General features: G+C 40.6%; 1 protein-coding gene across 1 annotated transcript in view; it reads left to right on the top strand.

Annotated features, from left to right (window-relative positions):
• DNER (delta/notch like EGF repeat containing) overlaps nt 1-17713 on the top strand; it is a 154350-nt gene that overhangs the window by 91044 nt on the left and 45593 nt on the right. The window contains exon 8 of the mRNA XM_006082776.2: nt 6892-7116. Within this exon, the coding sequence (XP_006082838.1) occupies nt 6892-7116 (225 nt within the window). The remainder of the gene's footprint in view (nt 1-6891; nt 7117-17713) is intronic.

Genomic DNA, 17713 nt, shown 5'->3' with positions numbered 1-17713 from the left:
CTGAAACTTAATGTTGAGCCAAAGGCCCTGAAGATTGAATCCCATTGCAACATGCTCCAAAGTTTTATCCAAAACAATTTTTTGTTTTCTACATTTTATAGCCTTGAGTAATTTAGCTATGTAAATCCTTTTGTTCAACTCATGTCAGTGGTGATGCTTCCCATCTTAAAGGGATTTACAGGCAATAGTCACACTTGTCATAAAAATTATCTCTGAGATTAATGTGTATTGCTCAGGAAGTGGGCATGCTCTCCAATAGGATTTATGAGTTATTCAGTTCTAGGATTTGTTTGGTTTTCCCCCAGAATCCTGATATGTATGAGTTTGGTGAAAGCCCTCTCTTAGGACCATATAAAACTGCATGTATTTACGTAAGAAACATGCAACATGTCCTCATAAAATTACCATGCCTGAATGAAATACTGTTCTTATTCTTTTAAAATTTGGCTTTATCCCTAAATCACCACTTCATTTAGGAATTTTAGCAGCTGAGATCCTTGGAGTTCCCAGTGCTATGTGGTTTCACCTTTTGGAAACAAAATAGGATATGAAGACTTACTAAGTGTGTGTAAAATTTTATTTCTATGTTTGGTACATGCTCATTAATTTGTGATTTACAACTGAGCCCTTATTTCTTTTTTGTTTCTTCCCCCTTTTCTTTTCCCCCAGCACAGTTTCTCTGAGATGGTTTAAATAAAAACACTGGAAGGAATTTTGTTTGCCTGCTTCTCCCATTAGCAGTGGGGGCCAGCAGCGCTCACTTCTAGTGAATGCCTGGGTCCTACCCTTCACCTTGAGCTCTTCGCTTTGGGAACCATTCTGATGCCCAGTTTAGGGCTGGCACATGATAGTCAAAAGTTAGAGAGGCAGTCACTCTAGATTCATGTTGATATACTCAGTTACAAAGATTCATAATCCACATAGAATATTCTAAGTAGAAAGAAAGATGTGTTAAAAATGCAAGGAGATGCGGAGAGTTCATGATTTGGGGGAGAGCCAATATTTCGGTAAGGCCAAGAGGAGTATGGAAAGTGAGCATAAATGAGGGGACTATTCAGAGGCCCCATCACGAATGGTCGTATAAGCCACACTAAGTCTGCATTTCATTCTGAGGCTACTGGATATCATCTATTTGTGTTGTTTTGCTTTCCCTAATTGCAAGCAGTATAGAAAGTGAATTAGAGGAGGTCGAGACTGGAAGTAGGAAATCAGGTGTTTACTAGTGTAATTGAGGTGAGAAGGGAAGAGGGACGATTTGTAGCAATATGGGTAAAGACTGTGGAACAGATTGGTCAGTGTTTTACAAGTTAGTTCCTCAATAACATGCAAGGTCTTGAAGCAGTGCCTGGCCTCAATGATTATATGTTATATATAAATATGTTAGATAAATGAATGCCCAAAGGAAATAGGAGAACTTTCTCACTAAACCTCTAAATTTCCACTGTTAATAACCAATTATTTTTGTTCATATAATTCATCTACTTTAAGTTTCATTTCTTCTGACTTTTATATATTTAGTCTAAACTGGGGAGAAGTTAACTTAATATTCCTCTATTTCCTAGTTATTTTTCATTTTCCCGTCTTAAATCTAAATTCATCCTTTTGTTCTGCTAAGAAGTTCTTAAAGTGGTTTTTACTCTCTCACATGGATTTTCTTAAAAATTAAAAGTCACATTTTAAATGTGATTGTCTTGGGTCTTTTACATCTGATGGATTTGTAATTGCTTTTCCTGGATATTCCCCCTTCTCCTCTTTATCATGCATAGCTGTCTACTTTCTTAGAACTGGAACAAATGTGGTCCCAATTACGTTTTCCATAAACATCAGCCAAAACCTCTTCTCTGATCCCAATATCATTTCTCGTCCTTGTCTGCCCAACCAAATCCAGGGCTTTCTTTGAGGCCCAGTGCAAACTCCAGCTCTCCGTGAGGTTTTCCTGGCCTGCACACCCTAACAATCCTTCCTTCTTTTCAATCACTGTTGCTCTCAGAGCCTGTGCCACACACACCGATCCCCTGCTGACAGCCGGGCCTGTCCCTCCTACCTTACTTCATGCTGGAATCATTCCGTGTTTGCAGAAAGAAAAAATGGCCTCACATTGTTCTCGCGTCATCGCAAATATGTCCTTCTGGTCTTCACTGTTGAAGACTAAATTCTTTGAGAGTCAAGATTCTACAGACCTTCTTTTTGTTTCCCTTTGCAACTCATCAAGGCACCAAATTTTCTACTGCTGTCTTGATTCACTGATTGTTTATATTATCTGTAATCAGAGCAGAGAGTGACTAATATTCACCCTTTTCATATTCCTTTATTGTAACTCCCCAAACCTAATCCATACTTCTCAATCTACTTTTTTTTTTTAAATTGTGGAATAAATCTATTAGAAAATGTCCTCTGTCACTTGTGCATTTTTTCATCTGCTCAGTTATCCCACAAATTTTGACTGCGTGGCCGCTCTGTTGGATGCTGAGCTTCTAGGGTGAGAGGAACCCATGTGACTCCTTTAGGAGGCCTTGGATCTTGTTGGGGATGAGAGCTGGTTATTTTCTGGTAAACCAACATACAACTACATCTCACAAAGTCAGGAAAGTGCTGTGATACAGAATAAGCAAGAGATATATGTACCTGGAATGGGGTGACCAGGGAAAGCCTGTCTGTCCAGCACTGAGGCTGAGAATGAAAAGGAGCCCTCTGTGTGAGCAGGTTGGAGCAGGAACTTCCAGGCACTGGAATGTTTCAAGGCTCCAGGTGGGGGATGGCTTGTCATTTCTGGGAACTGCATGGGAGACAGCATGGCCAGGTCCTGGAAAGAGAGGGCCAGAGTGGTCAGCTGAGTCAAGGCCTGTAGGACTTGTTGCCCATGGAAGGGAGAAGTGATGATGGTATTTCCGTTCGAAGAAAATCATTTTCATTGCTGTTTGGGAAATTGGTTATAGGGGTAAAATAGAACAGGGATGCTCACCAGAGGAAACTTATAATAGACGAGGGGAAAGATAATTGACTAGAACAGTGGCGGTGAGATGATATAAAACATTCGGATTCACAAACTATTTTGGAAATAGAACCTGTTACTATCCACTGATTGGTTAGCTATGGGGGTTAAGGGACAAGAAGCAATCAGGTATACTTTCTAAATTTCTGACTGGAACCATTTCCCAAGACAGTGAAATCACGTGTTTGGTTTTAAGTGCCCACACATATCGTTTCTTCTATATAAATGATCTTTACAGGGTCAGCAAAAATGCCAGTGTTACTTTATTCCATACCCCCCCTTATCAATCTTGCAGAAACTTCTGACATCTAGATAGCTTTCTCCATAGAGTGACTCCATTGTTTTGTAATTTAAAGTCTCCCAGAAGTGCTTTCTTTGGGTCTTAAATATGTGATTTCCATAATGTGTATATCTCAGGGGTGCTGATTTCTTTTTTATTTACAGAATAAATGGTCAGCTGGCATATATAAATACTGGTTCAAATATAAAACTTGAAGTAACAGTCAACTAAGTAAATTATAGTGTTTTGTTTTTTTTTTTTGCATTATCCCTGCATTCCTTAGAGATTTCCTTTGTAGTTCTGTTTTGTTTATTCTCCATTTTAATCCTTTAATCTTTCATCCTTTTCTAAACTTCCCCTTATTACAGTGAGTTGTTTTTAAAGCTCTCCACTGCTGGTATTTCTCCCATGTGTTTGAGTTTCTCTCTGGAGCTCTGGTATTTTCATTTTAATATTTCCTGATGTCCATCATATGAGGTTTGTATGACTTGAAATAAACTATTCCAAACAAGAAATATCACCATCTTCATTATTCTCAATGCATCTTTTGGTTAACATATCAAATAGTTTTTCATTTTGTACCTTCAAGTGGGATTATTAATTCAAATATGTTAGCTTCCAATTAGGACTACACATTATCCCTCCAGTATGGCTAATTTATCCATCTTTTAGTCATTTTAGAAACACTGCTATTGTTATTTTTTTTACTTATATTACAATACTAGAGGCCCGGTCCACAAAAATCATCCACTTCAGGGGCTGGGGGATCCCTCAGCCGGGCCTGCGCCCTCTCTCGGACTGGGAGCCCCATGACCGATCGCCTCGCAGAAGGAGGCCCCACCCACCCACCGCAGCGCTGCCAGCTGGGTAGCCTGGGCCTCCTTCTTTAGGGTGATCGATCGCGGAGCCCCCTGATCGTTCGCCCCGCCTGGGCCTCCCTCTGCAGGGCGATCATGGGGCAATGGTGGGGCCCCCCGACCAATCACATCGCACCCGCCTTGGCTGGCCTGTTGCCAGTGCGTGTCATAGTGTGGTGGTCTGGACAGTCGTTCTGCTGTTTGGCCATTCGGTCGATTTGCATATTGCGCTTTTATTATAAATTCCACAAAGCAGTATTCCATTTTGTTCTCCTATATTGAGCTCTTTTGTGTTTTGGAGTTCAAATGTGTTTATGAATGTGGGAGTCCCCAGAGGATGTCAGCTGTTTCTATTCTTATTACCATTTTTTATTCAGTCATTCAACATTGGACTGGGAGCTGTTCTAAGAATTTTGATGTATATCTTTTTAGAACCCACAACAACTTTATGGAGAAAGTAATTTCGCCTTGTTGCTGGAACAGGGCAGTAGTAGATTAGAAGGGTCAGGACTTGCCCTGGTTTCTCAATTTGTCCTATGGTAATAACGGCGTGCTTAAGTGTCTCCTTTGCAATCAGAATGAAATGGAAAACATTTCATGAAGGATAGAACTGTATTCCACTCTAGGCTGCAAGGGGACTCTTGGGAGAATTGAAGTGTTATTAAAACTGATTGTGTGATACATTCTTAGGATTATTTCTAAAATTAAAAACTACCCAAAACATTATAAAATGTTGGATAGCATTAGATAATTTTTGAATTTTCTATTTTGGACAGAAGAATACCATGTTGATTATGCCAATTTTTGGATGATGCTTCAGATGGTTAAGTCTGGGACAACTTTTGTTTTGTATATTCCCTATGTCCTTAACAATAGCAACAGAAGCTACCAGCATTTCTAGTTCTGCGTGCAGATGGGTAAATATAAATTTAAAGGAGGTAAAAACCATGAAATAGAATATTGGAATAAAAACTGTATATGAGTAAAATTCTTTAACTCTTGTTTCTAAAATTTGAATAATCTCCATTTAATTTTCAAACTTCTCTTAAAATATTAAAAGAAAAATAGATTTTACCCAAAGCATTGTTAAACACCTACATGGATACACAAGCCTACAGACCCACACACATAAATATGTGACATTTTAAAAATGAGAAATACTGAAACACATACACACACACACACAATAAAAAATCACCTATACAATTAAACACATTTAAAATGAATGCAATTTAGAACCTTTATTGAAGTATAATTTACATATCATAGATTTCATTCATTTTAAGAGTACAGTTCAATGCATTTTAATAAATATATGGAGTTGTGCAACCATCACCACAATCTAATATTAAAACACCAGAGGCCTGATGCACGAAGATTCATGCAAGTATAGGCCTTCCTTCCCCTGGCTGCCAGCACCGGTTTCTCTCCAGCACCCAGGGCCTGGGCCTTTGCTCTGGCTGCCACCTCCCACCTTCGCTCTGGGGCCAGGAGCTGCCTCCCGCCTTCACTTCAGGGCCGGGAGCCACCTCCCGCCTTCGCTCCAGGCCGGCCACCACCATCTTTGTCACATTAATTTGCATATTCCATCCTTATTGGCTGTGGGTGCCGCCATCTTTGTTGCGAAATGACAGTCAATTTGCATATTCCGTCTTTATTAGATAGGATTTATATCAACCTTGAAAGACTCATCATGGCCATTTGAAGTCAACTCTTCTTCCCACCCCAGCCCCAGGCAACTACCGATGTACTTTCTATATCTTTAGACTTGCTTTTTCTGGGCATTTCTTATAAATGAAATATGCATTATGTGTTGTGTAGCTGGCTTCTTTCACCAGCCATAATTTTTTGAAGTTGATTTATGTCATGTCATGAGTCATAACTTAGTTCCTTTCCATTGCTGAATAATTTCCTACTGTATGGATATACCACAGTGTATCTAGTGCAATAGCCAACTTATATATATCCAAGTACTGCCAAAAGTGATTGCTTCTAGAGAAGGGAATGGGGGACAAAGGAATAAAGATGAAAGAAAGGTTTTTTTATTGTGTGTTATTTTACATGGGTTTAATTTTTAAAATTCAGTATTATATCTTTACCTGTTAAAGCAAAGTGAGGAATATCTTTCCCCAGCAATGTGTATAAAATAAGGGGTGAAAGCCCTGCACTGACCCCAATCCCACTTTCCTGAAGGTAATCACTGTTAATATATTTTTGACATCTTTCTAATCAGGGGTGGGGAACGTCTGGCCCGCAGGCCACATAAGGCTTGTAAAATCATTTGGTCTGGCCCTGCCAAGGCAACCACAGGCAGGACTTGAAATTCAATAAATCTAGGAGCTTGTTTTCATAGCAACATAAATTTATAGTAAGTAAATTATATTAAGCGAGTGATGTTATAAATATCCAAAAGGTCATTGATAGGAAAAAGGTTCCTCACCCCTGCATAGTATATATAGACACACATATGTATGCGTATATAAATGTGTTCATGTCCCTGCATGTCTATACATCTGAGCAGTCATATTTTGTATTGCAAGAAAACTGGAAGCGCAGGACTTAGTAATAATTTAACCTCCAATTACCCACACTAAGAAAACCTGCCGTACCTGCCTCTGTTTATACCTGCAGACTATTAATGTATTAATTGGCTAATCAATTCACAACGAGGAAAAGAATTCTGTACTCAGTTTACAAGTTGTTATGTGTAAATGCAGTTTAAAAATTTTTAATCCATCCTCTGGGTCTGCGTTTCCTGGCAGGGTACTTCGGCTCCGCCTGCGAAGAGAAGGTGGACCCGTGCGCCTCATCGCCGTGCCAGAACAACGGGACCTGCTACGCCGACGGGGTGCGCTTTGGCTGCAGCTGCAGCGCTGGCTTCACGGGCCCCACCTGTGCCCAGCTGGTGGACTTCTGTGCGCTCAGCCCCTGTGCTCACGGCACCTGCCGCAGCGTGGGCACCAGCTACAAGTGCCTCTGTGACCCAGGTGGGTACCGGCCATCACTGCAGGTCCTTCACTCCCCAATCTCAGGCTTCCGACTCTCTCTTGCATCTGAGCAAATGCTGGCCTGCTGAAAGTGTTGACTTGCCAATGTAATTGACCTCCACTCATGTATGACACACTTTTTTTGTAGACTTACTCTTGGCAGGGTTTAAAAAATGCCCTTTCCCCTTTTTATGAGCAGTTCACGATCGTAGAAAAAACAACACACAAGTAAGCAAAATAAAGAAAATTAAAAACAGGCCTAATCTTCTAGCAGCTTAATTATTTTTAAAACACTTTATTAAAGGTCGTTCTACAGCTTTGGCTGTATTGCATATTTTTTAATACTGGGTCCTTAGGTTAATGGGATATGTTTTTCTGTTTTAATGCACATAAAAATCAGAATACTCTCTGTTCAGAATTTTATCCTCTAGTAAAATTCTTACTCCATGCACAGTATGTTATAGGAACTGCAGCTCCCTGTGTGAATGTTCAAAAGTTCTATCACTTATTTTCCAAATGTGTTCTGCATTGTCCTGCTTTTTTGTTGTGTGAGTTTTGATATTCAGAGTCATAGTGGTTACTAGTCAGTCTTTGTCTGCTCCGCCTCCTGGTGTGGTCTGAAAACAGTGCCTTCCCACTTTCTTTCCTCCACTTCCTTTCTGCCCAGATTTCAATCCTTGCACCAGCTTGTATTCTCCCATGGATGCCTGTCTTCTCTCTCTCATGTCACCTGCAAACTTCTCCTGCTGGGGCTGAATCAGCTTTCCTTCCCTCGAGTTCCAGCTACCACCCAGTATCACTTATCTTTATAACACCATATTTCTTATCTTTGTATGTGTCTCTCTCACCCTGGGGGTAAGAGGAAGTGTTGTTTTTTAAATTAATTAATTAACTTATTTATTTAAATATATTTTTATTGATTTCAGAGAGGGAGAGAGATAGAAACATCACTGATGAGAGAGAATCATTGATCGGCTGCCTCCTGCACAATCCCCCACTGGGGATTGAGCCGGCAACCTGGGCATGTGCCCTGACTGGGAATCAAACCATGACCTGCTGGTTCATAGGTCGATGCTCAACCACTGAGCTATGCCAGTCTACAGTAAGTGTGTTTTATTAATAACTTTTATATAACAACTAGAGACCCGGTGCATGACATTTGTGCACTGGGGGTGGGGCGGGGGTCCCTCAGCCTGGCCTGCGCCCTCTTGACAAGACCAAAAGGCTGTTTCATTTTCTCCTTTCCTTCTCCTCTGACTTCCTTTCTTAACTATGGGAAAATTTCCCTTATATTTTAGTTGGTTTATTTTTAATCCTTTAAATGTAGTTATCCCATATAATAAAAGCATAGTAATCAAATTGTCCCCTTGACTCGGAGGTCTTCTGAGAGTTCAACCAGGGGGTGGGCCTGGCCAGGGGAAGGGAGGGATTTCCCGGCTGGCAGCTGGCAGCCGGCAGCTGCTAGGGACCCTACCAGTGCACAAATTTCATGCACTGGGCTTCTAGTTTAAATATAAAATGCTACTTAATATGCTTCAATATTATTAAGATGTTGCCTAACAATAATACATAAAGAGAGGTTTCAGCTTGTGTGAGTAGGCTGACATGGTCCTAAATGGAAACTATTCTGCTAGGGTTTTTCTCTCTGCACTAGGAGAAGAGGCCAAGGAGGGTAGAGGGACCTCCCTCTGAGATCTCCACTTATTGACTGTCACCATAGGAAATTACCAGGACATCTTGGGGCTTCAGTTTTCATTTTCATGAATAACATCTTAGTTGCTGGTCCATTCAATTACAGTTGGGGTCCCAGATTAGATCTGGGACAAGTTGTGACCATGTTCTTCTGTTGTGTGAGAGCATGGAGCACATTTTCTGGCATGGAGTAGTACAAGCTGTTCCCCTTTATTTCCATGCATGGAGATTTCTCCTCAAGCCATGGTGTGTGTGTGTGTGTGTGTGTGTGTGTGTGTGTGTGTGTATTTCTTGTTTAAGTTCCATTTTTCTGTCCTGCTGCTCTTTGCTCAAACTTCATTCATGTCCATTCAGAGCATTTAGCTTGTTACTAGCCAGTGTCCAGCCTCCAAGTGGCCTTGAAAAGCTGAAGAAGCATATATTCCATCCCATGATACCTTCATCTATTAGGCAGTCTCTCATAGCTTTGGAATCTGAACTCTCATTGAACTTGGGAGATAGCATTCCTTTCTGAGGTGTTGCTTCCTCCAATCATTAGGTGACATTATGTGAAAAAATATATCTTAATATCTGGTAAGAATTTACATTTTAGGAGGTGAAAATGACAGTTCTCTGAATGTGAAATTTCTAGTCTTAATCTTTTGGAGCATGTAATTGCTTTCCCACTAGTTTGCATAACAGAAGACCCTCGTGAGAACAGGTGAAATGGGGTGTCTAGCTGAAGCGTGGCCAGCCTGATCACCTTCATAGAGAGCACAGGGATCCCATTCCTAGAAAGGCAGCGGATTGAAACCGTGCCAGCTTGATAATGAGTTGCCAGCTAACAAAATGCCATTTGAGTGACTGCAATCAGATCTGCCAGGTGCTTTATTTTCAAACCTCATTTTTAGCTTATCAGGCTTGGGATTTCAGATGGGATTTTAATATCAAATAATAAAACGTCAGCACTGTAATCACTGAGATGTTATCTTTCAGTGACGCTGCTAAGTGACAGGCCACATGTACTCTAAAAATATAGCAAATTGAAATCTCTCAAAGGCTGGAAATACTGAGAACATGGAGGCCTGCAAACATTATAGGAGGCAGTGCCACAGTGTAGGGAGACACCCGCCGGCATGACATCACCTGTGTAGGTGACAGCCATGTGTTTCATGGATTCTCGGTACAATGGTGGTATTTGGAGATGCCATTTGGATGATGACCAATACTAAAAGGAATCCCGGGTGAAGAGGGAGATGGTTTGCCTGAGTTCACTGGTCCTCTTCCCTGCCTAATACACTTGAGTAAGTCTAACCTTATTCATTGAGTTGAATTAACCCTGCCACTACGGAATGTGCCTTAAGTTACTATTGAAGGAATTTAAAGTATAGGCATTAGAGGATTTTTACATGGAAATATAAGTAGCAGTTTTTATTTTTATGAATAACCTTAGATGCTCACGAATTGTTACAGACTAGATTTTGGACAAGTTGCCCATTGTGAATCCATGCGGATTCTTCTCCACCACAAGCTGGGGACTCAATAGGTCTTCCAGACTATACAAGAAAGGAAGGTTAGACTTTTTCCAAATGAAATTTTTTAAAAAGGAAACTGCTTGATTTCAAGTGCTGTTTTTTTTTTTGACTAATTTTTTTGCATATGCGCTACATGTGGGCTGCATTACTGGGATGTGTGGGCTAAAGACACGGCTGGCATTGCTGCCTTCTGTTTAATGTAGACTTGATACTATCAGCACTTTGATAATGTCTGCTGAGAACAAAATCTAAGGTAAGACTTCAATGGTCAGGATTTTAATAGCCATTCAACAGCTATAAAGAAAAAAGTACAACTGCAAAGATATGAAGACATCTAGCTCACTAATGAATGCCAATTGCATTTAGATTCTTGGGTAACTACAGTGGGCAATTGTCATCTTTTGTTAACCAGAAAACTTTACCAGGTTTATTAGAATGGAGACAATTCTTGCATTTAACATGCATGTCACAGTCTTCTTGAGAGTTATAGCTCATACAGAATATATTGTCTCCTTTCCCTGCATCCTAATCTTGTTACCAGGCCTTTCCTTTGTTATATTCCAAAATATATCTGCCCACCATCAGGATGCCAAATAGAAGCCTGTCTACCTAACCACAGCTGTCATAACCCTTCATAATCTGTACTTTCCCTAAGAAAAAGTTTAAATCTCCACATTGTTAAAGTGCAGCCCCTGATATCTGGGAGCTTGTTGGACACTCACAGGTAGGCCTTGGGGTTGTTGGTTATGTGCTCAGAGCCTGGCATTGTGTCTCCTGTTGGACATAAGGATATAAGCAATCACACAGAACATTGACATCAGGCATGGTCACTTAGGCCATGATCAAGTGAGACAAACAAGACCATTTCATAATTTTGTCTAAGTACAGAGAAAAATAAAATACTAAACATCGCCTTCTCCCATAAATAAATTGAAGGCCAGCTGCATCTTCACCAATTACAGCTTCAGCATTGCTCTGCCTGCCCTCTCTATAGATAAGACTTGAGATACCTAAGCATAGAAATGCTACATCCTGATGGTGTTCAGACCTCTTCCATGATCATTCTTCCTCTCCATTATGTTTAGAATCTAATTATGGGGGGGGAGTCACTGGGGACCTGATATTCACCTTGTTTAGGCTAGTGACCTGAGGGATTAATCCGAGGGGACAAAGGACACTGGTAATGAGTCAAGGGCATTGGCTGGTGCAGCATACGGAATTTTTATGAGATTCCTGACATTAAAAATCTTTTCACAAGGCCACTCATTTAACCTTGCTTTAAATGGCTAATCCATATGTATGAAAGTGTTAATGAACTTGCCTTTAATTAGAAGGGATTTCTGTTCCCTCTGCTCCCACTGCTCCTGGCTTCCCCTTAAAATTCAAATAGTTTGAAACACATTCTTGACTGAACAGTTTTTGTAAAGGTATGAGATTTACCTGCTGGCAGCAGGATATAGCATAGTCTGTGAGCAAATCGTTTCACATCATCTTACCTGGAAGGAAGGTCAGAAATGGCAGCTGTTGTCACTAACCAGAACATTTCTGAGGATGGCTCTGTTTGAAGCACTGGGCAGTGCCTCACTTTGGGAAAGTCTCATTAAGCTCATGGCCATGGAGGTCATGTGGGGACTTACTTAGAACTATTTTGTGACTAAACCATTGCCTCTTATTTTGTTTCGTGGTTGAAAATTATGATCCCGTGGCTAACATTTTTCACACATCTGGAATTGAGACCTGAAATTTGGCATGCTTTGCCTTCTCCCCAGGTGTGATGGAAAGGGGCCTGGGCTTAAAGCTAAGAAGAGGGCTTAGAGTTAAGAAGAGCTGAACTTAAGTCCCAGCTTTATCACTGAACAGCCATGCAATTGGCCTCTGTTAGCCTTGGTTTTTCTTTTATTTTTTTTTTATTTTTTTAATGGGGATAAATGTAATGAAGCTCAAATGAGATGATGCATGTGATTATGCCCTGCAGAATCTCTAAGAGGATGATGCCAATGCCAGATACTTCCCTTTTCCTGGGGAAGACCATTGAGAAATTATTAAATATGTGCTCTGATTCTCCTCTTGTGAGGTTCAAGGTTGGAGTTGAACTAAAGGTGGGATCAATTTTCATGGCCATGAAAATTGGCCATAGTGAGCATTCTTGAATAATGGGTCCAGGTCCTACTTATGGGATTAAAGGATTGTTCGCTGCCTTGGCCCTGTGACTGATAAATATTTCAGTGCCAGAGGCCGGGCAGAGCTCTTTAACTGGATGGCTCTCAAATCCCTAGAATTCTTGTGAAGTGGGATAAAAGGTATTTGGATTTCTCTACCCATGACTCCAGAGCTAGTTAAAGATGAAGCTGGGCTGGGATCTGGAGCTTCTGTTATCTTAGAGTGAACAGGAAATGGGGTCAAACTCTGACCCTGACTCACCATTAGTGAATAGCTGACTGAAAAATGAAACATTTCACCAGATTTCTAAGTGGTAGTTGTCTGAATAGCCACCTCGAATGACTACATTAAATTGAGATTCATCAAAACGTTGATTTAGCTCTGTTGACCCAGGTCATGCACTTTATCCATGCTGGCTTCGCCCTGAGCAGCTTCCATCTATGAGAACTTCCTACATCGAGACTGTGCTAAGTCCTTGACAAACATTTTCTTTTACTTAACCCAGATTATAGTATTTCTATTGAAGGAGGTGGAGGTGATAGAAACCCCAATGCAACCTGGGTCTGCCTGATAATAAAGCTCTTGACCAATAGGCTAGACTTAACAGGAGCCTAGTTGTGACCCCCAAGTTATGTGTGATCCTGGCCGCTTATTTATGCTTGAGCCAATCACAAGAAGAAGCTTCTAGACTCCTCTTATCTTAGCACAGCTCCTGAGATGGGTGTCTAAGTGGACACCTCAAAGGCAGGTTTGAAAAGTGGCCTTGGTTGTGATCTGAAAAGTGGCTCTTGACCAATAGTTTCTCACTTCCCAGCACAGAGAAGCAATGCTGACTTCCAAGGAAATTGAACTGCCTGGCAGTAGGGGGCCCTCTTCTGCTTTTGTTTCATTGCAGATTCAGCTGCTTCAAAATAGATGCTGAGGGCAACCTGTGACTGAGACTTATGATTTCATTTGACTTGGTGTCTGCTGTATGCACCCAATTAAAGAAACTTCTTTTCCTATGACTCAAATACAGACACAGCCACATGACAAATCAGCTTAGGCAGTCTCTCTCTCTCTCTCTCTCTCTCTCTCTCTCTCTCTCTCTCCCTGTCTTTTTTGTTAATCCTCACCTGATATTTTTCCCATTGATTTTTAGAGAGAATAGAAGAGAGGGAGGGAATGGGGTGAAGGGGGGAGAGAGAGAGAGAGAGAGAGAGAGAGAGAGAGAGAGAGAGAGAGAGATTGACCTGAGAGAGACATATTGATCGGTTGCCTGCTGCACACACCTTGGACCCGGGTGGACTTTGAAAAAATATATTTCTTTATTGGTTTCAGAGAGGAAGGGAGAAGGAGAGGGGTAGAAACATCAATGATGAGAGAGAATCATTGATTGGCTGCCTCCTGCATGCCCCCCACTGGGGATCGAGCCTGCAACCCAGGCATGTGCCCTCGGCTGGCATCGAACCTGGAACCCTTCAGTCTTCAGGCTGACGATGGACTTTGTGAATCTTGACTGGTAATCGAACCCACGACCCTTCAGTGCGTGGGCAGATGCTCTAACCACTGAGAAACATTGGCCAGGTTGGCAGTCTTTTTTGATGGGTGCTTTCCACTCTGGAGTCCCTAATGCCTAGTAGCAATATGACCTTTTTTAGAAAATTATTTATTTTATTACCACCTGGGTCTCTGAAAGCCTCCCATGTTGATTATTGTATTGTATTGATGGACTCCTTTGGTACTGTTTCTTTTTACCTGGCACTGGTGACATCCCTGAAATATTGTTTCCTCTTCATATTTAACTTTTGTAATTTTTTTTAGTTCATTTCCTTGAGATAACTGATGTCCTCCCCTTTCAATATGACACCTTCGCATAGGACTGGCTCAGTGTCAATGGGCCTCAGAACCCTATGACAATGTGCTGTTCCAGGTGATATCTGAGCTGTATTGTGACGGGGGGGTGACATGCACCCTGAGTCCCAGTTAGACAACCAATAATGAGATTTGTCTGCATGTTCTACTTTTTTCTGACCTCCTAGCCTTCAATGTGCTTTGAGTTCTTCATTGATTCAGATTTGTATAAAAACCTGGGGACAGTGCCCTGCATTTCTTCCATTTCTAAAATCACAGCCATTAATTTTCAATTTGAAAGTACACGATGAAAGTTGCTTCATATACTGAGTAGTTTTACAAAATTGCCTCAGTTTTAATGAAGATTCAGAGCTCTTAGGTTTGCCTGAGTGGATTGATAGGCAACTTCTTTTTTAGTTCCAGGACATTGTCACTTCAAAGCACTTATTGATTTTGTAGAACAGCATGTCCTTTTATGTGTAATGAAGGGCCTCCTTATACAATGTCACACTGTTCCACTTAAAACCCCATTTTATTTTATAAGGGTTGCCTAGGCAGATCCTTAGCTGTTTAGACTGAAGTCTTAGTTATATGTTGATAATTACCAGGGTCATGTTTCATTTTTTTACTCTACCAGATGGTTTCTAATGATACAGATCAGAGTGAAGGTCCCAAGTCATTGGTCAAAGTGTTTATTTTAGGTTGGGTAAGCCAACTGAAAGCAAGGAATGTATAGTGCCTGGCTGTATGATTTTGGGATGACTCTCCTTTATTCACCATCCCCCTAAGAATACCTTTCCTTCTAGTTCTCTGATGCCTACAAGTTTATGTCTTTGGCTTTATTCCTTTAGTTTAGGCATTGTCTCTTGTAATTAAACCTTCGTATATCAGTTAGTTCTTGCTATAACAAACTACTTCAAAACTTAGTGGCTTGATATGACCATTTATTGCTTATAATTCTATGGTTGATAATTTAGGCAGGGCTTAACTGGGCTATCTCTTCTCTGCTCCATGTGGTGTTGGGCATATTCACTTATACTTTTGTAGTCAGCTAGATACTGGCTGGTCCTGGATGGCCTCATTCGCCTGCCTGGTAGTTGGCTGGAGTGATGGGGAAACTGGGCCTCACATCTCTCATCATCCAGCAGACCAGTCTGGACTTCTTCACATGGAAGCTGGGTTCCAAAAGCAGTAAGAAAGGACAAGACCTAATACACACACTTTTAAAAAATATTTTTTTATTGATTTCAGAGAGGAAGGGAGAGGGAGAAAGATAGAAACATCAATGATGAGAGAGAATCATTGATCTGCTGCCTCCTGTAGGCCCCACACTGGGGATCAAGCCCACAACCCAAGCATATACCCTGACCGGGAATAGAACCATGACCTCCTGGTTCATAGCTCGACACTCAACCACTGAGCTACGTTGGTTGGGGCCCAGTACATACTCTTTTAAAATATGTTTCTTCTTTTATGTTTGCTACTGTCTCATTGTCATAATCAAGTCACAGGGCAAGCCTATAGGCTCCATTTCTTGAAGGGAAGAGCTACAAAGAATTTGTGGCCATTTTTTTTCAGTATGTGAAGAATGTAAATGAGTTTATATATACACACACGTGCACACACACACACGCACACACATATACATACATACAAATATGAGAGATCGAGAAGAAGGAAAGTTGAAATACAAAAAGTGTGTAGGCATCAATTGCTTGAGGCAAAAGAGGTGAGGCTCCACTGTACTTGCTACTAAAGTGATAAGGAATTCTGTGAGTCAACAGCTTTTCTCACTTCATTAAATTTTGTGTAGATTGAACCTCATCCCTGCTTATTTCAAGGAAATTTTATTTTCCACTTTAGATTATTAATGCAATACTATACTAGGATCTTAAATCAACAAACAAAACACACACTTTTGATCTTCTACTGCATTATGACCTCTTAAATGAATATATGTCTTATTTTTAGACATCTTTAATATTTATTCAGTAGAAGCAATAGGATGAGAATCCGGGATTTACTTCAATACTTGAGTTCTGACTTCATATTATTTGCACTTTGAAATTTTCTTTGCTGTGCAGTTGCCGCAAGGTGCAATTCCGGTAGTTAATTTTAGCTTTAGCTGAAGTCCTGACTAAGAGTCAGCTTCAGCCCTTATGAGTTTGCAGCCCTTAGGGATGGTTGCCAAGTGGGAGATAGGTGCTTCTAAAAATGTTCCTGAGTGACTATGAGAACTTTGTTTGGTGTTTAACAATCTTTAGGATTCAGCATATTTCCTTGAGAATGGCAATGATTAATAGGGAGTTAGAGGGTTGCACTTTTGCATTGTTCCTTTGAATGTCCCAGTGATATGAGGGTGAAAATACCCACCCTCCCTGCCCTAGGGGAGGGAGGGATCTATGGACTGCATTGCATATTCCATGCACCGAAATTTTCTGGAAAAAACCCAATCACAATGTTTTGTCTTCCATCACACAAGTCCTTTGGTACCAAACTATGTATCCATGAGGATGCCTTTTGTCACTAGAAAACAGCACAACTTTGTTAGATCACATTTCTCAATTGTTGGTTTGTAAAATTATTATTGTAGATTGTCTATTATTTCAAAAATTAAAAATTTTCCAGCTTTATTTAGATATAATTGACATATAACATTGTTAAGGTGTATAATATGTTGATTAGATATACTTATATATTGCAAAATGATTACCACCAAAGTATTAATTAACATTTTCATAGTTACCATTTGTTTTCTGTGGTGAGAACATTTAAGATTACAATCTTAGCAGTCTTCTAGTATGCAATACAATATTATTAGTTATAATCACCATTCTGTACATTAGACCCCCAGAACTTACTCATCTTAAAACTGGAAGTTTGTACCCTTTGACCAACCTCTCCCCATTTCCCCCACTGCCAGCCCCTGGTCACCACCATTCTATTCTGTGTTTCTATGAGTTCTGTCTGCCACTTTCTGATTGTGTTCCTTTCAGCTGAATGCTCTTCCTGTGGGTCAAGGAAGCTGGATCATGGAAGTGAAGAAAACTGTGCTCACCAATCTGAATTTAAGCTTATTTCTTCTCATTCTGAGTAGGAATATATGACTCAAAGTCATAAGGGAGGATTATAAATGTCACTTCCATACCCTTACATTTCCTCATTTTGGCCTTTCTTTTCCTATTTGGCATTTGCTGTCATCTTGAGATTTCTTTGCATTTCTTTTTCCCCTTAATCAAACCCCAACCAAGAGGAATGTAGTTTCATTTAGTCCATGTGTCTTTGGCTGGCAGGCCCTTTGTGTGCTGCACTGTTGGTTTATTTCTATGCCTGTGACGGGTACATGTTCTGACTGCTTGTTTTACTCTTGGTGTATTGATATGCTGAGGGGAAGCCAT

The sequence above is a fragment of the Myotis lucifugus genome, unplaced genomic scaffold (assembly GCF_000147115.1).
Source record: "Myotis lucifugus unplaced genomic scaffold, Myoluc2.0 scaffold_3, whole genome shotgun sequence".
NCBI lineage: Eukaryota > Metazoa > Chordata > Mammalia > Chiroptera > Vespertilionidae > Myotis > Myotis lucifugus.
The sequence above is the reverse complement of the archived record's forward strand: the minus strand, read 5'-3'. Positions and strand labels throughout refer to the sequence as shown.